Raw genomic sequence first — 25707 nt, 5'->3', positions numbered from 1 at the left:
GAAAGATTTAATAGAGTTGTTGTAGAGTGTGTCCAAGCGGCTTTCAAATCTAGAGATTGTGTATTTAAAGCAGTCAAGGATCTTGTGTGGTCTTACCGCACTTCCCCTCACTCTGCCACTAACTACACACCTTTTGAACTCATGAGAGGGAGAAAAGCTTGTTCCCAAGTATATCCCTTCTGGATGGTAAGACATTTTCAACATAGTTATGATATGAGCAATATGTGGGATTCCGCAAACAAAAAATCTACTGATTCTTGTTCTAAGTATGTTAAACCTAGCAAAGGAATTTCCCATGACATTCAAATAGGAGACTGGGTCAGAGTTAAGAATCCTGTTTCTGTTAAAAAAGGTTATTCAAAATTTTTGGATTCCCAACAAGTGGTAGATACTCGTAGAAATGCTGTTAGATTATCCAATGGCAACTGGTGGTGCACCTCTCAAATTGCCAGAGACCCTTCTGTTCCTTCAAGAGTTCCTTCTGGTCTTCCAAGAAGTGCTGATTTCAACAATGTTTCAGAGGGGAATGTGGTTAGGAAAAGTACCAGGATGTCAGTTAGACCTAGCAAGTTAAGAGATTATGTTTAAACTCCATTTCATGTCCTTTATTTAATCTCTACCTGTGCTTATCTGATGCTTATCTATTTTACTATTGATTGTTTCTTTTATTAAAGGATGGGAGGTGTGGTGATGTGTATTATGCAATACAGAATCCTATGGTGTCACTAAGAATGTACCACCAGTAACGTTCTGCTGTAGACAGTTATTATTTGTACCTCTGCCTGTCTGCATGGACGGCTCTCCTTTCACTGCAATAAATCTACTTTGGGAAATCAACTACCAGTCTCCTTTGACATCTTTTCACCTTCTCCCTGAAAGTCCCCTCCATATGAGAAATATACAGGGTGAGTACAAAGCGACCGTAAACACACCCTTGGCGCACTTCTCTGGTAGAAGGGAAAGATCATGTTAAACCTTCAAGTGGGCTGTTTTGAACGTAGGTTGTCAAGCTGTCCTGCATAAGCTACAGAAGGAGAATTATTGTATCTTACCATCCATATTGGTCGTAGTTTCCTGCAATTTAGACTGCTTTACACTATTGTACGCTATAGTCATATCCACAAAGGCCAAATGTAAGGTTCCTACTTGAACTTTCGACTATTTCTTGCATTATTGTAGTGCATATTATTGCGATCTTCTGTGGTGCTTAAACTGTGTCTCATGCCATGTAGAATCTGCCAAAATACCGCAACCTAAGACTAAAGTTGTAAAATTCTTCCAGTTGCCTAAAAGATATCAACTAGAGAATTCAGGTGTTTGCACTCTGGGTTAACCCTATCCCCCTTTTGAATTATTTGGAATATTATGGTTTCTTTGCTGGAGACCAATATTGAGTAGCTAACAAGGTAGTAGTCCATTGGGACCCCATTAGAGCTCACAAGCCTAAATGTTTCTTAGCACGGATTACCTGAATAACTTCTTCCAGGGAGAAGATCAAATCCTTAGGATTGACTGAAGGTATAATTTGAGAATTGGAAGATTGATATAAAACGGGAAAATAAATAATCTGTGATCTGGCACAATAGTAACACCCAGGGCCTTATCCTCCATAGAGGATGTTGTAAACTTATTTACAAACTCCAAAAAATCAGGCATTGTTTTTATTATTGATACCGCCACTAATTTACCCCTTAATTATTTTTAATAAATCTTTTCCTTTCCACAATAAAGGTTTTGTTCTGCCTACTGTGTTGAGTGATTGCTACCGACTCAGGGGGGAACTCGATTTATGGTCCTGAATACAACAGTTTTGAACATTTTGCCTTCTGTTGGAGTTTGGTTCAGATCTTCTTGCAAGAGGAGCATCCAAGACTCAAACTATATCCCTTCTTAAACTTTCATAAGCAGTTAAAATGTCAGGTCCTTTAGCATTTCTATCTTTAACAATATTTATACTAGATGGGGAGAATACAATTACCTTTCTTAATGATAGCATTTTTTGTATTTTATTTTTTACCTCACTTTAGAATTAAACCTTGTTTGGATGCAGTTTCTGTCCTAGGAAGAATAAGGGCAGGATGTGTTGACACATTACAGCATCACTGAGCAGCAACAGTGCATCGACCAAATCACATGCAGTCCAGAGAGAGTCATCTGAAAGACAAAGTATCACATACAGAAGTGGACTTTCTAAATACAGTGGAAGCGCTGACGGTCTGCTCCCTGACCAAGGATATCTTAAAATGTATCAAATATTAACACCTTAATCACCCACATCAAAAAAATAAACTGGCATTCCATCCAGAAATAAACGGCGCTAAGCCAGTTCATGTTTTTGCATCGAGGCAGAAACTGGTGCTATGTGTTTGCTTGGGCCTACATACAAGTGCCCAATGACCAAGCTTTTGTGTTAACAAAAAAAAACATGCGCGAGCAATGAAGTAAAGCTAAGTACTGTTGGCAGGGTACGTAATAGAACTCCCCAGCCAGCACAGCAGCAGTACAGAACCCAAACTAAATATTTCCTCTGCACCGTTGTATGGCTGGTTGCCAGTTGTAAGTTTCCACCAACACAATTTGTTGGAACATTGATAAAAAAAAAAAGCTGACAAAATGTGGTACTGTGTACAATGCAGCAAAGGCCCGATGTGAAAAGGTCTTTTTTTTAGTTTTTTTTCATCCTCATATCCCCAAATATGAGTCTGCAATTCTTATAGAGCCATCTAATCTATGCGCCCGCGGCCACTGCATTCGCTTTGGTCTATGAACCAATCCAGACCTGCACCCCTGTTGGTGGCTTGGTGTAATCATTGGACCGTGAACGATTATTCGAGTCCCAAACCTCTACACCACAATATGAAGGCCTACCAGATATCAAGACGATACTCTTTCCCTCCTCTGATCCAGACGAGCCACTTTAGAGGCAGCTTTAACCCAATCTTCCAACTTAGGGAGCAGGGAGTCTCTCCATTTCATACATATTTCTCTCCGTGCTATCAAGACTAGATAGAACGTGAAAAGGTCTTTTGCAGCGACTACAGAATGCCTTTTTTAAATGTACAAGCCCATTTTGCATTTCACAGAAGTTATTCTTACTTGCCTAAAAAGTAACCCTTTCTGAGTTACAAATAATGTGGGCCATGTCAATGGGATGTGTTGATGATTTGTGACCGCAGCTGCAAATCTTTATCGGACACCGACACCCCAGTTGAGGCAGTAACTGATTTGCAAAACATCTTTAGGAATCGTGCCAGGCAACCTTGTTCGGGTAGGGGAGCTCCAGGAAACCACTCCATGCTCCCACCAATGGAAACACAGCATGTCAACGTTTTAAAGGTTTTAAATATCACTTGGTTCGGCTTTTAAAAGAATGTTGGGATGCTGGGAATGTATTCGCAGGGATGGAAATCTACTGTCCCACGCAAGCCTCAATCCTTGTATTCACAGCCTGTCGTAGAGGGTCACCAAATCAGGCTTTCCTCAGTAGGCCTGGGTGTAGTTTTGCTATGCGGAACTTCGCAAAGTTACAAAAAAACTCAGTGAAGTTCCGCAAGTGGCGGAGTGCAGTGCAAACTGCAGTTTGTGCTGGTATTCCTGCAGCTCTGGTAGAAATTCTACCCGAGCAGCAGCTCGTGCTCGCAAACTTACCATTCGTGATCGCAAGCAGGGAAAACTGCGATGAACATCGCGAAGCAGTTTTCTGCACTCCGCGAGCTCTGCGGATTGCAGAAACTCCGCAAACTCCACAAACTGAGCGAAGTTCACCGCCCAGGCCTAGTATTGATGTGGCAGGAACCTTTGCAAACTGACTGATTAATAAATCACAAAAATGAAATAGCGTTTGCAAACCAGTTGTTATGAGATTTGCACATCTTGGTTTTCAAATTTCTCTTGGTACATCAGATGTTATAACCAATAGGCATAAGAAACTGCAGTATTACCAATGATAAAAGGAATAACATTAGAAAGTATTGCCTCTGAAATCTACCATCACCTCGAAGCTCGAATAGAAACCAACCTACTGCAAAACAGAACCCAAAGAATGTTTAACAACTAAAACATCAAAACTGTACTGAATGGACATTTCACAATTTTTAAACATCAATATTTACCCCTTAAAGTTTAACAATTAAAACACCACAATTGTACCCAAAGGAAACCTCCAATGGACAACACTTCAGGCACTCCACCCCAGAAACCAACTCAATAGCCATCAATGTAAAGTACACTATCGAGAACATTGAACTAATGAAGGTATAAGAATTTATTGTTCTAAAAACACAATTAGGTAAAGCAAGAACATTCAGAGAGGAAAAAGAGTGTCAAAAGCATGACGTAGCACTACATGAGCAATAATAAAGCCACCTGCGCCACTATCACCCACATCAAGGAACTACATCGAGATCAAATCTGTGCAAATTAGTTTGTGAAGGAATGCAACATGGTATAAAAACGTTACTAATATTAATATATGTCCTTAAACAAAATTCCTTTCCTACAATTCCGGCTTCCTCGAACAATCAAAAAGATGTGAACATTATAGGGAAGTATTCTTGTGGTCAGTTTTCCCAAATAGAAAACGGGTGTGCAAATCACAATCCTTTTTTTTTTTCACATGCGCAAACACTTGATAGAGGCATTTCAAGGCAATATAAGAGTTGCAAATTTAGTTCACCTATGAGGTGACTATTCACTTTGTGGTTGCACAATTCACAGAAAATGTTTGCCTTACCCTAATGACCTGTTAAGGTGTGCCCTCTCCAGGACTGGTTAGGAGACTCTGTTAAACTAAACAGGTGCCAGGACTATAAAGAAGGCCAGTGGTAATCTCCCTTTTTAATGCGGGAGGACTCTTAGGGCTGAACTGCTCCAGCTACCTTCTGGGATTGGCCAGACTTTGTCTAAGACAATCCGATAACCAGGCAATCAGACTGAGCTGACACACTATAACCCTGGATGTAATTCGCGTAGTAGTGCTACGCGAAGTGCACTTCGCACTACACGAGCTACGCAAACTGCGTAGTGCACTGTGCAAAATGCTGTTTGCACTGATTGCTCAGTGCGGACAAGCATCCGGCACTGTGCAATCAGTGCAAACCGCATCTTACACAGTGCAAGCAGTCGTTTACTGCCGCTCAAGTAGATTTCTACTCGAGCGGCAGCTTTCTCAACGCGGCCACTCGCAATGAGAAACCTGACCTCCCCGTGTTGAGAATCTCGCCGGGAGGTTTATTTTCCACGCTTGCGATCGGCAACTTGATGTTGCTGATCGCGAATGAGGAAAAAGTCTCGCCTGGATGTCATTTTGCTCGCGGTCGCCAACCGCTGACGTTGAGGACCGCAAGCAAGCAAAAAATGACCGCTGCGCTATGCTACGCGTGTTTGCACTGTGCTTCGTGCAATTCACGTAGTGCGAAGTAGCGCAAACTTCGCAAACTATGCAAGCGTAGCGTAGTACTTCGCCCAGGGTTAACACACTACCATACTGACTTGAGGGTGACCTGAGGGGGCATGGAACCAATCGAAAAATCCTCTTTGGTGCAAAGCCATTTAGTACAGGTGAGAAGATCCATTCAGCCAGTTCCAAAATAGTCACCTTCATTATACTGGACACTTTGCTCCTGATCAAGGCTACAAGACCAGAGATCATGCTAACAAAGGGAAGGTCTAGAGTAGCTTGCCCAACCATGGAGAAATGGGCACATTCACACTCTAGGCCCCTTGACTGGAAACTTACAAATAAGGCAGAAGTTGGTTGAAATTGTGGTTTTAGTAATGAGGGTAGCTGAGAAAGAGTTGCTCCCTTTGCACTTTCAGTGGAGGAAGGAGTTTTTTATATTAGGGGAGTGTTATTTCACTCATGGTGATCCAAGAGAAGTGGCAAGATATGGAGTATTCTGTGCAAGCTGCTCTGTTCACATCCGATATGTTTGCGGGAGTCATCTGTTCTTCTGCTTGATGGATGGAGAAAGTGTATATCTGGTAGATTGTCCTGTGTGGGGACATTTTCTCTCTCTCTCACAGTGGAAGATGTATCTGGTAATTATACCACTTGAATTATTCTGCAGCATTCAGTCTGCATGACGTAAGGAGGCTGTGTTTATCTCAAGTGCTTTAATATTAGAGAAACAGCACGATGCCAGGAAAATATCACTGGGCCTTTGATTGGCATTGTATATTTGCCCATAACTTTGCTTGGTGTGGTCCTAGGAGAATGGGACTACCATTGAATCATTCAGCATGCTATGCTCTTTGTGTTCAAGGCATCTGCTTGGTCCTCCCCCTAGGTTAGGGGGACCCACAAAATCATCACCTCTCTCATTGCCTGATATTTTTCAAAGCTCACTTTTGTGAATTGGTTATATGCTTTTTTGCATGTAAAGGTAAAGTTGTTTGATCAAAGGGTTGTGGGTGCAGTAACTAACTTCGCTATGTGGCGGAGTTTGAGTTTTTGAAGGAATTTTGTGTTTTCAATGTAATGCGTAGTTGGCAAATCTCAGCAACCTCTGCTAGCGGAGCGGTGTTCATTACCCACTGTTAGAACATTGTTCCTCATTCTTAAAGGGAAAAGTCATCACCATGAATTCTGTCTGCATCCTATCACTGCTGCAGAATTCTCGTCCTGACCTGCTGAAGAATGGTCCGCTTTGGAGGCTCCTAATAGAATGCTGAAGAAAGGCTCCTCATATGTTTAAATTCAGGTTGACCCACTGAAAGTCCACATTAATGTACGCCCTACTACTGAACCCCCTTCCTCTTGGTTCTGGATTCATATTACTCTTTTGCTGGTCATTGCACACTTAGTGTGAGTATAATTTGGGTCAGGTGGAGTATGAAGGACCTTTAACTTCCTTGGTCGGCGGCAGCAGACCTGATTCTAAATGCATTTAAAAGAAAAGGCTTTATGGATGTATCTTCTTCCTAGATATAAGTGCTGTTCCTCCACTTGAAGATCCTATCTCTCTCGCTGTCACCTTGGTTTGTCGCTTACTCTTTTACTCAGGAGAGAAGGGGAGACTTTTAGTTCTGTGCGCACCCACAGCCTCTGATGCACCTTTATGCTAACAAGGTAGTCAACAAGTTAGACAAAGTAGAGTCAAACTTACTTGTTCCCATTCTGCTTTTGCCAGGATGGACAGAACCCCACTGGGTGTACTGAGGTTTCTGAATTCTGCCCACCTGGCGATCACCAGAGACAAAATAGGCTGACCTAGACCAGTTAGCAGTGTTCCCAATGCATGGGTGAGAAGTTCAAAACTACACTTCCGCTAGTGCGGAGGTTAGCGCTCTATGCGTCAACGTCAGCGGGGCTATTTAGCCACGCCCTATTGCCAAGCGCGCAGCGGTTGCGCGCAGAGGGCGCCCTCGTCGCGCCTAAGAAGCGCCAAAGAAAAGCCCGTCTGCGCCTGTCCGCGACAGGGCGGGGCAGAGGGGCCGAAGGCTTGGCGTCATGGACTCTGACATTCCAGGTACTCGATTACCTACCTATTCTGCTGACACATTACGCCAGTTACAACCTAAGAGGATCTGTGACACGCGCCTGTCGTCCAACTTGCTCGAGGGCTGCTTTTCATGTTTACAATGTCATTTTCAGTCGGATGTGATTTTTAACTACAACTACGATCATGGTCCTAAGTCAGCATCCCCCATGGAACTTAAATGTTTTCTTTTAAATGTACGGTCCCTCCCTAAGCATCAATTACAAATCTGGGATCTGATTTTTAATCAGCAGCCTGATATATGTTTCTTCACAGAAACTTGGTTGAAACCACATACTATAACAGCGATCTCATTAGGGGTCCCAATAGGGTACAGGATCATACATGTGGACCGTCCCATTAAGGCTGGAGGTGGTTTAGCCATTATATTTAAAGATATCTTTAAAGTTGTAATTTTAGAACAGAAGATCACCTCCCTGCTGGAAATTATATTTTTTAAAATTAGCTTAGCCAGTAACATTACATGGAAAGGTGCATTAGTATACCGTCCACCAACTTCCAACCCAGCTTTTGCTCTGTCTCTCTTGGAACTACTGGTTCCTCATATTAAGGCAAAAGAGGATTTTCTCCTTCTTGGAGATTTTAACATCCACATGGATAATCCCAAAAATCCTGAAACAATTCGGCTAACTGGGGATCTGTCCAATCTTGAATTAATAGCTATAAATAGTGGTCCCACGCATGTAGGTGGCCATACTTTGGATTCCATTTTCTCCAATGGCACTAGGATTAGATGCCTGCTTGCTAAGGAAGTCCATTGGACAGACCACTTTTTAATTGAGTTTTATTTGATGGGACCAACCAAACGGAAGTATAAGACTCCTCCCCCGTCTATTCTCCGTCGCCAATGGCACAAAATATCTGTAACTAACCCTCGTGAATATTGGCAACACCCACTATTATCAGACGAAGATTCGGCTGATTCAGCACTGGAAAAATTTAATAAATCTCTTAAATCAGCCATTGATACTCTTGCACCCCTAAAACTCCACAAACAGTATCCCCCGACCAAACAAGAAAAATGGTATACCACTCATCTTAGGAAAGAAAAACAGAAATGTAGGCGACTAGAAAAAGCATGGAGGAAATCCAAAATTGGAAAGGAAAGGGAAATTTTTCTAGAAGCTCAGTCAAACTATTATAAACATATAAAACTGGCAAGAAAAAACTATCTTTCCCTTCAACTTACCGAGGCTGGTAACAATCCAAGGGAATTATTTAAAATTTTGCAAAGTTTTGTGAAACCCATAGCCTGTGAAAGCCCGGATGATGCCTCACAAACTCTTTGTGATGAGATTTCCAGGTTTTTCGAAGACAAAATTAATCTCATCTATAACAAAATTGTGGCTTCGCAAAATCTAGGAGGAATATCGTCCCCCCCTTTGCATGATCCATTAATATTAAATAAAAACTCTTTTCAAACAATTCCACCAGTTAGTGATTCTGACCTCCCACTCCTCATTAACCACATGAAAACCGGCTCTCCTAATGATCTCCTCCCTGCAAAAATGGTGCCCCTTTTGATTTCCATCCTGGGACCCTCTATTCAGTCTGTAATGAATACTTCACTGGCAAAGGGACAAGTCCCTAGGGAGTGGAAGATTGCGGTGGTAAACCCCATCAGGAAGAAAGCTGCCTCCCCCTGGACGGATCTCTCCAACCTCCGCCCCATCTCCCTCCTACCGTATATCGGTAAGATGACAGAGAAGCACGTAAACACCCACCTGTCTAACTATATCGAGGCAGCGGATGGCCTGGACCCATCACAATCTGGGTTCAGGCCAAATCACAGCACCGAATCGGCCCTACTTGCAGTGTCTAATAACATCAGGATGACACTGGATGATGGGGGGTCTATGATTCTGGTGTTGTTGGATTTATCCGCTGCCTTCGACACGGTGTCTCATGAAGTGCTTCTCGGCCGTCTGAGGGATGTGGGGTTGGGAGGAGTGGCGCTGTCCTGGATGGAGAGCTTTCTTTCCGGCCGTTCCCAAGAAGTCAGGTTGGGCTCCCATACATCCATCTCCAGGGAGCTCACCAGGGGGGTGCCACAGGGCTCATGCCTAAGCCCCACATTATTTAATGTGTATGTGGCCCCCCTGGCCGACTTGGTGAGGTCTTTTGGGTTTACCCCGGTGTCCTACGCTGATGACACCCAACTTCTGTTCCCTTTTAAAACCTTTACCCCTGCACTACAAAAGTCTTTCTCAGAAGGAATGAGGGCAGTATCAAAATGGATGGCGGAGAATTGCTTACAGTGCAATGTGGGCAAAACAGAAGTCCTACTGTTTGGGGAGGCGGTGACATTGTGGTCTGATGAATGGTGGCCCGCAGAATTAGGACCAGTACCTACCCCAAAGCAGACTGTTAAAAATCTAGGAGTTCTGTTTGATCAAGACCTGACTTTCAAACATCAGGTCGATCAAGTCGCTGGTACATGTTTCAGGATCATTGGTCTATTGAAAAGGGTGGTCCCTTACTTACCGGATAATCACAGGAAGACTCTAGTCCAGGCACTAGTTACCAGTAGATTGGACTACTGCAATGGCCTTCTTTTTTCAAGTAATGAAGGGCAAATGAACAAAATGCAAGTAGTCCAAAACACGGCGGTGAGGTTAGTCCTTAATGTTCCACCCAGGACCCCCTCCCAACCTCTACTGGATAAACTTCACTGGTTGCCTGTGCGGCAACGCACTAAATTTAAAATACTGTGCACGATTCACAAATGCTTGATAGGTAAGGGCCCCAAATATCTTGCTAAAGTTTTTCAACCCTACATCCCTGGCCGCTCCTTACGATCTAGCAGCCTTCACCTACTACAGGTCCCTAAAATAAGAAAATCTCGCCAGGGAGGCCGGGCCTTGGCACACACTGGACCAGTGCTTTGGAATTCCCTTCCCCCTAAATTAAAAATCATCACTAATCACCTTCTTTTTCGTAAAACCCTCAAGACTTTTCTTTTTAGTAGTAGCTAGTCTTTTCACTTGTCTCAGTTACTGTAAACGATCGTGCACAGGACAGTCTCATTCACTGGCAAAAGCGCAGAGATACCCCTTCGGGGGTCTATTCAGGCGCTATAAAAGCACATAAATAAATAAATAAATAAAATATAGTGTGGGCTTCGAGGGCGCATGGGTCAAGATTCTGACCCATATTTCCACAGTGAGATGAGAGATGGCTCATCCTGTTCTGGTGAATAGGGAAAACCAGTGCCATTCTCACCATCCTAAACTGGAAATAGTCCCTGCTAGCCTCAGATGTGGAAGGCACCCATTCACCAACATTCTGAGTAGTCTCCTCCATCAGGCACAGTCCGGCCTTACCCTGCAAGAGACCCGTACTTCCATCTGCACTGCCTCAAAGATGCAAAGGGAGCCCTCCATCCATGCCATACAACTCTAAGGGGGTGAAGTAGTTGTCTAAAAGGGTACACTGCAAGAGATCCATGCGAAGTGCCTAATAAAGTATATCTACTTGAAGGTGAGACTATAAATACAGGTGGCAGGCTGAGAGAATCTATCTTTTATGGGCTTCTCCCTGTTTTAGGGGGAAGAGACTTGGGGCTCTCTGGTCCATAGTTTAAAGCTACGCGTGAAGTGTCTTTTTTGGCACCAAAGAGCTTGATACAATATGCAGACTTTGCCTCATTGAGTCAGTAGAATTGGAATCAGGAAGAGGCTGATAGAGTAACGAGAAAAAATCAGAGTACTAGAGTACTTGCTTTGTGCATAAATGCACTTGTTTGAGCAAATGAGCCTGTGGCTTAAGTAAGGTAAGGGAATTTACATCTGTTCCTGCCTGCACTAAATGGAAATAATGCCTTATTGGCAGAAAGGTCCGTCTGCGTTTTGTAGCATTAATTTGAACAATTTTTCCAGCTTTGTGATTCCAGTACACAAATTGTTGCACAATAATATAATTTATACTGCGATCGCCAACATAATGCCAAACTGCTGCTGCCTGCCCCACCCCGTTTAACGATTACATGTTTACAAACACGCCAGGTATCTACAGATGCCCAAAGGCGTATTTATGGGTCTTGTCAAGTTAGACTGTTCTAACTTCACTACTGGTACATCTTCCACAATTCTTATGTCTTCATGTATGTTCACATAGCTTTTGTCTTTGAGTGATAAATCCGCACACTGTGGTGCCTTCCATGCAGAACCCATAATAACACACACACTGCTGCTCCTGTATTATGTCCTTGTCAAAGGGAAGATAACCTGGTTAAAGCAGTGGTTTTCATTCACACTTGAATTTCAGTCTTTTCTCATGCTTAGAAAGTTAGTTTTTTCATAGACATAAGCTTGTTTTTAAAATGTCACTTTGAAGTCGATTTCCTCAGCAATAGTTGCACCTTTTGTCACATGAAATACTACAAAGTTGTGCGAGACCAGTTACTTCATTGAAAGCCACTACAGCAAATTTGTAGTAGTTATTGTTAACAGAAAACATACATTGCATTTATACTGCAGAATCTCTACTGTGGACTCTCCACACTTTCAGAGTGTGACTTTATGACGTTTACTTTTCCACAATGTACAAAAAGCACTTTTGGCGTCCCAAAGTTCCAAATTCCATTTCAGAAGTGTCTAGAGACTCCTAGAAGATCTTACGTTGTAATTTGTCTGAACTTATTATTTTTTTACAAACTCATTACCTGCTATTGCTCTATAGGGATGAACTCTGTTCTCTACCACAGACTGCTTTGCAAGGAAATATTTGAGCAGGGGTATGATTAGCCGCTTGAGTCGAGGTTGGCAAGCCAAAAAATTTGGAGGAGCAGCCGAGCCAGTGGTTTGACTTGGCACCAACACCCAAAGAACAAGCCCAGCCAAGGCATGCTTAATGGTGTAAGCATGCAACAAAATCCTCTGCAGAGAAGGAAAATGTACAATGAGATGATCAGGAGTCTTTGTTTCAATACATTAGAAAAGGTTGCTTCTTAGCTTTAGCTGTCATATTTATGCAGCTCATGTGCCACTTCTTACAGGGTAACCTGCTCTGGTTCCTCATTCACAACAAAGACAAAGCAAGAGCCAAAGCTTTTATTCATGCTAAGATTGAAATATAATGAGTTTGAAATAAAAAAAATAAAAAGTTCTGTTAAAGCTATAGCAGTTAATTGGCTTTTCTTCCTCGGTGTCCTTTCCAGGGTAAAATTGTGACTGTTAAACTAATTGTAGGAGTGCTCCTTTGCTGCAAAAGTGTGCTTCTTCTGTACAAAATGTGCTTCTTTTATTCTTTACTAGCAGCCCGTCCCGACGTTGTCCGGGTATGAATTGCTGCCGGCCAGTAGTATATTGTTTTGTAGGATTTCGTTTTGATAGCATTTCTTACCTGTGACAGGCCTGTAACACGCTCCGATTCACAGTGCACTGCTGATGCACTTAAGAGTGCGCGTTCAGTAGTGTGTGAACTCGAGTTTCCCTACTTTATTTTTCCTTGCAATATTATATAGCGCGAACTCGACAACATGGCAGGAGCACAATTTACATTACAGAAGAACACATTCATTTGTGGTAGGCACGGGGAGACAAAGTGATTTGCCTGTAATCACAGGATGTTGAGCTGATGCCGAGATTCGAACGTAGCTCCCCAGCTCTAAAGTTCGCAATTCTAGAACTTGTGGCGGGAGGTGTGTCTAAAAGTGTATGTTGGTGCTGGCCATCAATGAGCGAGACCTGTGCATTTTTCAAATGGGTGGTGAAAAAATATGAATATGTTGCTGGAGATGTGGGCCGTCGTGCCACCAATGTACTTACCCGGGGAGGGTAAACACTCATTATTCCACAACTTTCTTTCCGCATACCATCACTCCGCATACTTTCATTACGAAAGTACCATGACTCCGCAATGCCATTATAACGCATGGCATTACATTTTATATGCTTTTACCACGCATACATTTACAACGAAATTCATTGTAAATGCATGAATGGTAAAAGCATATTTTTTTTAATGTTTGGATAAGGTAAGTATGGGTATAGGGGTATATGTTTTGGGGTACTGAGGTATATGTTTTGGGGTGTTTGGGTATTTTAAGGGTTCAGATATAATTTTGGGTTATGGGGTACAGGGGTAGTTTTAGGGTTTAGGGATATGTATGGGTTTTGGGTTACAGGGGTATTTTTAGGGTTCAGGGCTAGGTTTGGGTTTTGGGGTATAGGGGTATTTTTAGGGTTCAGGGGTAGGCTTGGGTTTTGGGGTACAGGGGTATTTTAAGGGTTCAGGGCTAGGTTTGGGTTTTTGGGTACAGGGGTATTTTTAGGGGTTCAGGGCTAGGTTTGGGTTTTGGGGTACAGGGGTATTTTAGGGTTTAGGGCAAGGTTTGGGTTTTGGGGTACAAGGTTATTTTTAGGGTTCAGGGCTAGGTTTGGGTTTTGGGGTACAGGGGTATTTTTAGGGTTCAGGGCTAGGTTTGGGGGTACAGGGGTATTTTAGGGTCCAGGGGTGGTTTTGGGGTACAGTGGTATTTTTAGGGTTCAGGGCTAGGTTTGGGTTTTGGGGTACAGGGGTATTTTTAGGGTTCAGGGGTAGGTTTGGGTTTTGGGGTACAGGGGTATTTGTAGGGTTTAGGGATAGGTTTGGGTTTTAGGGTACAGGGTATATTTATAGGGTTAAGATGGGTTAGTGTTTGAGGGTGTTGGGGTATTTTAAGGAGTAAGGGTGGGTTATGATTATGAGGTGCAGGGGTATTTAAAGGGAGCAGGGTGGGATTCGCACACGATATGAGACAGGTCATGAAGCCCCAGCATTTGTCACGCCCCCAGCACACGCCCACAGCACAGTGCAGACACGCCCACAAGGGACTACTTTGCTGGCACGGTTCTTTTACCTTTTAAATGTATATGGTGGGCGTATGCATAGCCTATGTCCTTCTGCTGCAACTGCCCTTTCCAACGCTGTATTGGGTGTTGTGATTGGTGCTGTGGTTCCTGCGATTACCCGCCTCAAAGGTTTGGGCTCTCTCTTTATTATATTAGTATAGATTCAACATCCGAGTTAGCTTTCCCCATTATTTTTACTGCTCCTCATTCCCTTCACTCCGTACCTGTACTGAGCCTCTTCCCCCAATGAACTCGGTGCTCTGGGTATTCACCTTTCTCTAAGTCTATTGACGGCCTCCAATCTGGCCTCAGAATGGGCACTGTACTTCAGATAAGGTTGCACCAGTGACAGTTTCCAAGATATTTACTGAACTGAGTTGTCTTTATTTACTTTCTACTTGAGGTTCTCCAATTGGACCCCTTTGTACTCCCATTGATTTTGGCACAGTGCTGGGCACTTTGAGTTAATTCAGTGTGATAAAACCCAAACGCCATCTGCACTTTGGTGACCTGTAAGACTTTACCCTCCATTGCCTTTCACTCCTAAATATATCTGTGCCTTAAGTCCATGGTCATGGATGGCTTGAACGTATGTTTCCAACTTCCAGTGTAACTACATCATCTGTTATCTGTTGCTAAGAAACCAGTTGTGTGCCTGGCTTTCTGATGGGGGCGGCAGAGGGTACATTCAGGCCCGGACTGGCGGTTGCGGGCACCGGGCAATCCCCCGGTGCGCCGCAAGGATGGGGGCCGGTTTTGGGCCCCTGGGGGCCGTTTTGTTACAGGACCGTTTATGCAGCATAGATGCAAAATCGGCCCTGCAACAAAACCAGCCGAAAACCGGCCCCGGCAAAGAGCTCAGCCCTCCCCCCGGGGGCTGGCCGAGCACTTTGCCAGGGGCGGTTTTGGTTCCCAGTCAGGCCCTGGGTACATTTAATTCCCAGACCATGCACTTTTACAGGGGCCTTCTTTTCTGATGTATCATTTATTTCTAGATTTGAAACAGTGTGACTTGTTTATTGAGGCTGGCGTGGAAAAGATTTTCTTAAACTTTTCAATTCAACCCATAACTTAGAATAGGGTTCTCCAACTAGGCACTGAAATCTTCTCTGCAATGGATCTTTGCCATTGGTTATAGAATGGAGCATCAATAAATAACATCTCAATAGACCTCATCAATTTAGCCATTCAGTTCAGTCAGTGATGAGTTTTGGATCCTTTCAAAAACCTTTATTTATCAATAAGAGTTTAGTATATCATTTTGGTCTCTTGATTCAAATTAGAAAATCAGATTAACCATGATTTTCTTGATATTTCTGTAAACGTATTTGAGTCAATCAATAAATTTACAGCATGCTCCATAAAGGAATTTAATCCCTTGTCTACCCTAAAAGGATTCTTACTTACCAGAACCCATAAAAGAGTCCTTTGTTTGAAAAGAGCAAGATTTAAAGGAGCTTTGAAATAGAATCAGATTGAGGCCGAACTCATCATGAAGAGTAGTTCCACTAGCTCAACGAGTCTATATTCTCAAATCAGTGTCAGCAAACAGTCACAGTAACAACTCTTCAAAGTTAATTTAAGAAAATAGTCACAGCAATAGCCATGATAGTTAAAGAAATAGACACCCATAGAGTACTAGGCAACAGAAATCAGTCCGCAGTAACTCGCACCGAATAGGGTAAAAGTGCTAAGGGAAAGAGGGATGTTCGCAGAAGAATGGCCAGGGACTGGGCTGGACTACACTGTCTGGGCTTAACTGCCCTAATTCTAACTAGGAGCGCATATATTATAAAACACAATTACATATGTAACAATCCATGCTGGTGTTAGGTCATCCAATAGGAAGGATCGCTGGATGGTCCGCTGCTTCTTCCTTAATTCCCACAGTAAACGTACAAAGTCAGCGAGGTGCCATCTACAAAATTTAACTTAGTTGCAAAACGTTCATTTGCATTAGTTTCACTCTGAGATCCCATGAGAAGCCCGCAGTCTAAACTATTAGCTGTTCAGTACTCCACTGTGTAAAAATGAACTATTCTAAAGGCAGAAACCTTTTAGTTGTAACCTACTTGATTAAGTCATGAGATTCATGTCTTCATATAAGCATTATTGTTTTAATATACTATTCAGCATTGTGAATATGCATCAGCTAGAAAACTAGCTAAATATGATTAAAAATGTTTTCTTTTCCAGACCTACATGTTTAAGTCTGCGCATTCTACAGAGATGACACTTTTAAACAAGTCAAGTGTGAATCATTTATCAAATAATATTGCATGGTTTTCCTAAAAGCATTTATTTATTAAAGAAGAAAACGAATTGAAAGGTAGAAAATGAAAGCAACCCAGTCTGGCCTAGTAGTGTAAATACAATAGAAATGAATGCTTACTGCGAAAATCATGCTACACGTTAATTGTGCACATTTAGGAAAAGGCACATTTTTTACGTTTCATTCTATTAAGCATTTTCAAGTTAATGTCTAGTGTAAATTAAGGCATTTATTTAAGCTAAAAACTTCTACTCTGTCAATGACGATCAAGGTAACGTACCATACTACTAAATTGTACTTTGCCACATCTTCTATTTTGTTGTAGGCAATATCTTTTCAAAAAGGTTCTTGTCTAAGCAGAGACAGCCTAAAGTTGTAGATTTGGGCCTTACTAAATCATGTAACGTGTCTGGCCCTCTGTGATGGGCACACCATTTCTGCTGCTCCGACTGGCTAGCACCAGAGGAAGCCTGGATCCTTGGGGCATCTGCTTATCACCCCTTTAATGTTCTGCTCATTGTTTTAGATGGATCAAGCCTCTTAACTGGTGTAAAATTTGTTTTTGTGAACCAGTTTGCACTCTTGTCACATCCTCATCATAAGAAAGAATATCTTTATTATATCCTTAATTTCCTTTCATCTTCTGTATTTGCTTCTTGCTCTCAACATGATCGAATTGGCAACCATGAATATGACTTGTTACTCGTATGCTAGATCGGCTGCTCTGAGAACTTGCAGAAAAGCATAGTGCTGCTTTTCTGTAGTGTCAAAGAGAGGTCTCTTTCTAATTGCATTTTCCCTATAACGGCAGATATGCTTTGGGTACAGTCCTCTTTCCGAATTGATTTTAATCACTTTTGTAGAATAACTTCTGATCTACCATGGTATGGCGACACCTCGTTCGTGTGGGTGGAATCTGCCAGTTGCTCTGTGTAACTCTGTCCTCTGTTCTGCCCTCACTGATGCAAATGGTGCAGCGCCTGTGCTATAACTAAATGGGCGATCAAGCCATACAGTGGGCACTGGCATTGAAAGTCGTTGATCAGTAGCACTGTGAAGAGATGCTGTCTGCATTCTTACCTTCTCTGTAGTGGTCAAGGGAAGAGCGGGAGAGTTCATGAAGTCAGAAAGTTGTTTGTGAGTTTATAAATCACAGACTTGGAGCATCATAGTTATTTACACTAGGACCATAACACAATGATTGATGTGGAGTAAGAAGAACCTAGGCATTTTTGTACCTGGTAAGGTCCTTGGTGGTGCTGTCACTGCCCGAATGGGGTGTTCTGTGGGGCCAGTGTAGAAAGATGGAAAGTGTTTTCTTGGACAAGTGAAAGTCCCCCCCCCCCCCACTGCCTCCCCCCCACACTTATTTTTGCTTTATAGTCTTATGCAGTAGTCTAGGAGTTCTTTGGGGAACTTGTGCGTGTCATGCATTCACCAGATGAAAACCACGTGTATGATGGTGACTAGCTGTGTTAATTGCTGGATGACAATTGAGGGCTAGGAAGGTGTAGGGAAACATTGATTAAAATACATTTCTTAGTGGTGTGGATCAGACAAACTTTCATGGATGATTTGAGGAAAGTGACGTTTTTGAAAAGAGCATTCTAATTGAGCATTAAAATGAGTTCATAAATAAGAAGTACACATTTGTTCATGAACTATAGGTACAATTTAATTACATTTTTTTGCTCAATCCGAGTAATGTTAAGAGAATTACCATGTGTTGCAATTGGTAATATTATGTTATTGTTTAACTTATTTTTTTTTCTTGTAAACTATATGCCACACATTACTTTAATGTACCATTGGCTTCTGACATTTAAGAAATCTAAAGTAAGTCACAGTGCCTGAATTTCTTTTTGTGTGCCTTGCTCCTTTTTGTTTGCTCCACAGTCTCTCAGTGGCTTTACTCCATTCCATCATTTGTTAAACTAGGTTCCAGCAGTAGTAACTTCCTGTTTTGTTTACTCCAGGGCCTACGGCTACTTTTCGCTGATGGTTCCCGCATCATCTTCAGGCTCAGTGGTACTGGCAGTGCAGGAGCAACTGTTCGACTGTACATTGACAGCTATGAAAAAGATCCTCAAAAAATATACGAGGATCCACAGGTAATTCCCAATGGGCGTCTTGATTGCATTTATCCTGTAAGTAATAATTGCCATTCCTTATTAGTCTTCCTGGAAAGGTGTACATATTATGCATTTTAATGATTTTAAAATTAGATGGCACATCGTTTGGAACACTATGGCGCGGTGGAGAGTTCCATTTCTGTGACTTTGATTTTATACTCTTGTGAGTTAAAATGTAATATTTTCATGTCATATCTTTTACAACTCTTACCTCTAAACCACATGCATAGTTTCAAGTCTGGTATGTCTTGGAGAGTGGAGATACAACCTCCCCATTTGCCTCCTCAACCTGTTCTTTGCAGCAGCAAGTATGCCATTTAACGAGGGGTGATTAATATACTGAGCGATAAAAGTAACTCCTATTCCAGATTTCTGCATTTATCCTGTGTAGAAGATTATTACTTTGTGTCCTGTCTTGGAATATATGCCCAGACTAGATCATGTAACTCCTGATCCACTTGCACCCACTTCATGCCTCCTCACAGGACAAGATCTTATTTTGCATTCTTCATTACCCATTTTTGCTGAACTGCAAACCTGGCTCCTGAAATGTGAAATGTTCCACTTAGTTTAAAGTAATGGTAACAATCAGGAAAATATCTTCTAGAGCGTGGTACATGAAAGAATCGAAGGGCTTTATAGCTTTACAATGGGCACTAGGATGAAGTATTAAACCTTTTTCATGCCATGTGAATGCCTTGCTTTCATTCTCAGTTCCATTTGCTGAAATCAGGAAGACTTTTAACAAATCAATTTAAACATGGCTCAAACAATAATGAGGAACTGTGCTTGAGGAAGTCCTATGGGTGGTGGAGTGGGCTGACTAGGTGCAAGAAACATTCATAATTTCATTCAACTGCATTGTTAACCCCTTCGCTGCGGGGTGTTTTCCCCCCGCTGTGCCAGGGGGAGGGGGAAGGGGGACCGCGCGCAGCGCCACCGTGCTGGTCACAAGCTCAGCTCGTCATGAGGCGCAGCGGAGCTGCCCTCATGACGAGCTCAGCTCGTCACGGCCACACCCGTTTTTAGAACATTCAGCACAGCGGGGAAATTAGCCCCGCGTGCGAATGTTCCAACGGCCGTGACGAGCTCAGCTCGTCATGAGGGCAGCTCCACTGCGCCTCATGACGAGCTGAGCTCGTCAGCAGCACCCATGAGGTTAAGCCCTTCCATGCTCATGACGAGCTCAGCTCGTCATGCAGTACACTGCTAGTGTGCTCATGATGAGCTGAGCTCGTCATGAACAATGGGAATCTAGGATCTGCAGCACAGCAGAGAAATATTTAAAGCATCCATGTGGTTAAAAAAAAAAGAAAAATCAAATTCTGATGCCTGGCAAACTGTGACTACAAGTGGTTTTATGGCTAGCTTCTATTGACGATGATGCTCTTCTGGTGAATGACTCCAGGAAGGATGTCAAACCTAATTAATGAGAATTGTTCGGTGAGATCTGAATTTCTGGTGGCACTGCTCTCGACAAGTGTTCCATAAATCAATGTTTTCTATAGATTAATGACCCTATCAGTGTAACAAAAAATATGACTTTGTCTCATTTGAGTCCAAAAAAGCATTACTGATGCATCTTCTAGAGGAAGAATTAATAAGGAGTTTGCACAGGCCTCTAATAAAGAATGTCATGAGTCTTGCACCTCACATGTTGCAGGACAGTGTAGGGAACAATAATAAATGTGTTTTAGGAGTTGAATTTGTAAGAAAAAGATCCTGCCACTACTGCCAACCATCAGTGAGTTGTACATTATAATCCAGTCTGTCTGTGGGGGAGAGGAAAAGGGAATCTTGGAAAACGTTTCTGCTTGTGAGAAAAACACATCCCACCAGAGAAAAAGCAGAAGCAATAACTTTTTTAGTTTCAAATTGAGGCACTATGAGAAATGCATCCATTTTGACAGGACCTTTTTTAGATGAATTTGTAAATATATATATCTGGCCATGTTTTCTGACCGCGGGAAAAAAACAGGCATGCATCTAATTTTATTCCGGAAACCTTGCCAACAGTTTTTGTCTCGCTGGTACACTGTGCATGTTTCAAGTTCTCTCGCAATCGACTTTGCCCAACTTCGCCTGACTTCGGATTGTCTTTGAAGACTTGAAGCAAGGATAACCATAACTAACTCTGTTTTATGGAGGCATTTAAATCAACATAAATTGAAAAACACCACAGTTACATATTGAGCAGGCCTTTCTCCCTGCCATCAATCTGCCAATTCTTGGACAATATTTGTCACATTACAACCCTAATTACAAAACATACAAAGAAACTCTCCCAACACCTATGTTGGGGATGGGAATGTCCCCCCTGGAAGTTGTACAGTCTTGTTCCCCTGCCCCTAGTACCAAACTGTGAATATCTAGTATCCTGGTTTTGATGTTAGCCCTAGCCTCATACTAATATAGTGTGTGCACACACAAGGCCTACGCCAGCCCCTTGACATGAGTGAGGTCCTGGGCCTGAGAGAGGCTCAAAAGCATGCCCTCATTTTGTTTCATAATGGACCTCGGTCCCTGTCCCCTACCCTTTCTGGGGATTGAAATGTAGAGCACTGGTGGTAGCATATTGTGTTATATCTATCAATAGTTTTGACCAGACCGTTTTATCTGTCATGGTCCTACTAGCCAGCTCATTTAAACTTCCACTGCAATGAGACAACCCAGGTCCTAGCACTAACGTCCCAGTACCTGATTGTGTGCATGTATGAATTCGTACTTGTATAGCGCACTTATACCTTGAGGTGTCTTGGCGCTGTACGCATACCGCTGTGGAACCCTTCCTGGCTTTTCCCTGTGAAATGCCCACTCCTGGGCACCCCCAAGGTGAAGCCAGGCATCTTAGCGCTGTTGGGGCCGTTGTGGAGATTAAGCAAGCTATTGCCCAGAGTTGCAGAGTGGGACCCATGATTAGAATAGGCACCGAGGCGAGAATTATCAGGTCCGAGGAAATTGAGCCCAAGATCCACCGAGGCGGGAATTGAACCCTGGTCCCGGGCCAGACCTCTGCATCAGGGTCTGCCGCTCTAACCATTGAGCCACACCTCTCCACTATGTGCTTGTCGTATACATTGTTTGAGGAAGATAGCCAGGAAAGGACACAGGAAGGGGGAACTGACCCTACCTGGTTCTTAGAGAGCTGACCGAGAATCCACAGCCCTGTCTACTTGAGCTTTATAAACATTGGAGCTGCTGACCAGCTTGTTGCTCTAGTTCTAGGCTCTGTTTTGAGCCTGGAGCGACCCTCCTCTGCTCATCATAGCCACCTCCTCAGTTCATGAATACCACAAGAAATTGAAGACCTGTCTCATCACATAGTCAAGACACAGGCTTAGCCCATACAGCTCCTGCTTCGTTACCAGGATACCCTCCCGGGTGAGTTGTGCGCTATAGAAACAGACACAACAAGGAAGGGGTTCTCTGCTTTACTACCCAGAGGACTGTTGTGCAACTAGAGCTGGTGTCTGTGACTGTAACAAATTCTTTGTAAGGCAATGCTCTAGTCCTCAGATATTACATAATAACAGTACTTAAGCAGGCCCATCATAAATACACAATTGTTCCAGTAAGGCACTTATGGAGTGGCCCACTAGTTAATAAATGTGCTGCAGGGCCTGATCGGTGATATCAAGTGCTATATAAATGCTAATACAATATTTAATTGTTGTGTTTCTTGTCTTCAGGTGATGTTGGCGCCTCTCATCACTATTGCACAGAAGATTTCCAAGCTTCACGAAAGAACTGGCCGCACTGGACCGACTGTCATCACATAAACTGTTAACAATACCTGATTATGCAATGTTGTACACTGTATGTCTGGAAGAATGGACTTTGACAAATCCGTGAATAAAGGCTTCCCACAACCCCCCACAGTCCAGCCCTTCCATTGGTTTGTAATCTGTTCTTTAGGGATGCTCCCGCCAGGCCCACATCATGTATAACCAACTAATGAAAGGACATATTCCATCAAACGTTTTGCGTGTGCGTTTGATGAAGGGTAGTACAATGCGTTTTCATATGTCTTTTAATGTTTGTGTTAGAAGCCTTCTCATTTGATGTAACCTGTTTAGATTGTATAGTATATTACAAATCCTATACCAAAAAACGATAATGGAAGAGCACAGTATGAACACTCTCTTTATGGTCTCCAGCGCTGCTATAGAGTTTAGATTTCAAGTACATGCCATAGTAAAATACAACACTATTGCCTTTTGTATGTAGTTCTCTTATTTACCTGCACCTTTATGTGTTCTGTTCTGTCAAAGACTGTAGCCAGGTGACCTGCCTCGCAAAAGGAATATTGGACCCTGCATGTACTGAAAAAAGGTCCTACTCTCATCGTCGCTTGTTCTGTCATTTCGTTCATGTCGTTTTGTAGGTTTCAGGATTAAGACCATTGAACAGCGATAGCGGAGTGCAGCCTGTCTGCATTGTGCATTTACACACTTCATTCCCTGCAACATTCTCAATGGTACATTAGGCACGACAAGTGTGTCCAATATAGGATGTACTGCCAGCGTTGGGCCTCCTAAGCAGCTCTGCCTTATGGCTCTCTATGGTGCTAGTAAACTTGTGGTAGGAGGACTGGCTCTTATATTAACTCTGAGTATATACTAACACACGGAGATGTTATTTAACTGACCTACTGTGAATCTGCTGAAAATATACATTTTAGCAAGAGAACTCTGTATATGAAAACCTGGAAGATTGCAGACTTTAATTTGCTTCTGATGAAACCTGAGCATTAAACATTCAGAGTCAGTGTTTTGCTTCTGTTGCTTTGCATTTCTTTAGCTTCGTCAAAATGTATGTGGCAAAAGGGCAGGTTGACAAAATTGAGATTCCAAGGGTGAAAATAAACCAATTTCCTTTGATTAGTCACAAAAATGAGTCAGTTACGGCATCACATTACGTGCATGTCAGTGGTACATTGTTCCAACAATATCCGGATTTGATTGGGAACTATAGTTACAAATGATTATATACTTATAGCTCCAATGGGTATTCCTGAAGCACACTGCAGCAGTAAAATATTGCAAACTTCTGAGGAAAAGGTAAATCTAGATTGTTACTGTTCAGGGACTGCTTTTCCCTCCAATAGGGTTAGGTGTTCATCCGATGGAGCCTCTTCAGGAGTTCCCAAGATGGTGCCAGCCTTGTTGTTGGGTTCAAATAGCACAGACATGCTACTGCCTACACTTATGCTGCTTTTTCTGTAGCCACAAACCGGCGTAGTAATCAAACACACACCCTTAAGGTCTACACTCAGGGCATCAATGATGCTAAACCTAACTTTACCCACCCTTATTGTTTTTCTTTAACTCCCCCAAAATCTTGGACCACGGTAGTCATACACTCTTCCCCCTACTAGGTCATCCCAGTTCTCTGCTTACAGTTGTTACACCAGACTCTCCACAAACCATCTTATCTACCCTCCTTGATTAAATATCAAACAGAGTTAAAAAAAACTGCCCAACATAGTCTGTCACTTTTCTGTTTTGAAATGCAGAAACAGCTTGCAACGTTTGTTTGTACTTCTCTGACCGCTCACTCTGCCCCTACATTTCCCATCTATAGCTGACACCTGGATTCACCCAAAAGACACTCACTCCTGTATCTCTCCGCACTGGCCACACTACCTTTATCCACATGCCATGTCAGAATTGCAAAGGTTGAGAAGCTGGCATTCTCCTCTACAAATCCCTCAAGACCTTGTCCCGACTCCTTTCACTCCACCACCCTTTGTTTAAATACCATAAAACAACATCCTAACCCTCAGGTGCCTTAGGTTTATTTTTGAAGAGCTTGATAGTGTCCTCGAATCAATAAACAGCACGCTCTGCTTATTGTGAGAGACCCCATTAATCTGGCGATTCACATTAGCAATCCCCATCAGTATGCCCAGTTCTTGCAACTCCTCATCACCCATATCCCTTTGCTCAAATCTAATTCCACCCTATCTGACCCTTATAGTCTTGGACACAAAGAAAGGACATAATATTGCATACATGGACTCACACCAAACCACGTTCTCTTTTTTTGATGGGTCTGATCAAAGTCTGTGGATGAAGCAAAAAACAGGAATAGTGATACATTCCAAAAGGATCTATGGGGCTTCATCCTTCACGTTTTTCCTGAGGCAAAACTGAGCTATCATCGTAGACCGGCAGATCTCCCACTTCTGAAAGTGTATCGTCCAGTGGTTTAGAATGTAACTGGGGTAGTTGAAATTGGAGCTGCGGAATAGAATAATGTGACAGAAGATCCCAGTTAGGATGGGTTTAAATTCAACTGGTGAAATATTTGCCCTTGTGCCTTCAATAAGATAAATAACATCACCAAATACTTAGGAGAATCTGCATTTTTAGTACAATGAATACTATTTTGCATGTTTAAAGCGAATTCACTACTGACAATGCTACATTGTCCTACAATATAATGTCTTAAAAGTAGTAACTCTGGACCAGCCAGCACAGCTGAGAATGTCCTCCAATCTGGAACCCAGCCCAAAGGTTTTTGATGCTGTAGCGACTCTTGCAGAATGGGTCTCAAACAGTTTTGCATCCAACCCCGGTAGGTCCATTAACTCTTTTAACCAGCAACCAAGTGTTGTAGAAGAAACAGGTGTGTGAGGTTTGCAAATAGAAATGTGTAATTGAAGGGAGGATATTCTCAATTGTTCGGTCACCTGCACATAGTTCTTAATTTATCTCACCTTACACAACTTGAAAGAACAATAGCAGTAGGAACATATTTTGTGTATCTGATGCTAATAAAATAACTGAGGAAAACTGCATAGAGATAATATCTAACATCGCAAGCTTAGCGGATAACATTTCCACAATAGTTCATCATTATCTTTCAGGACTCAAACATTTGTAACACCCCATTGACACCCCACAGCTAAGTATAGTGTGGCATTGGCAGATTTGAATACCAAATCTCTTTAGCAATCTACAGACTAG

General features: G+C 42.6%; 1 protein-coding gene across 2 annotated transcripts in view; it reads left to right on the top strand.

Moving 5' to 3' along the window:
- PGM1 (phosphoglucomutase 1) overlaps nt 1-23506 on the top strand; it is a 312492-nt gene extending 288986 nt beyond the window's left edge. For both annotated transcript variants that reach the window (XM_078669278.1, XM_078669270.1), the window contains exons 10-11: nt 18581-18715; nt 22426-23506. In XM_078669278.1, the coding sequence (XP_078525404.1) occupies nt 18581-18715; nt 22426-22515 (225 nt within the window). In that variant the 3' untranslated portion in view covers nt 22516-23506. The remainder of the gene's footprint in view (nt 1-18580; nt 18716-22425) is intronic.
- Nucleotides 23507-25707: the final 2201 nt, after the last annotated feature.

This window comes from Lissotriton helveticus, chromosome 1_2 (genome assembly GCF_964261635.1).
Source record: "Lissotriton helveticus chromosome 1_2, aLisHel1.1, whole genome shotgun sequence".
Lineage (NCBI taxonomy): Eukaryota > Metazoa > Chordata > Amphibia > Caudata > Salamandridae > Lissotriton > Lissotriton helveticus.
The sequence above is the reverse complement of the archived record's forward strand: the minus strand, read 5'-3'. Positions and strand labels throughout refer to the sequence as shown.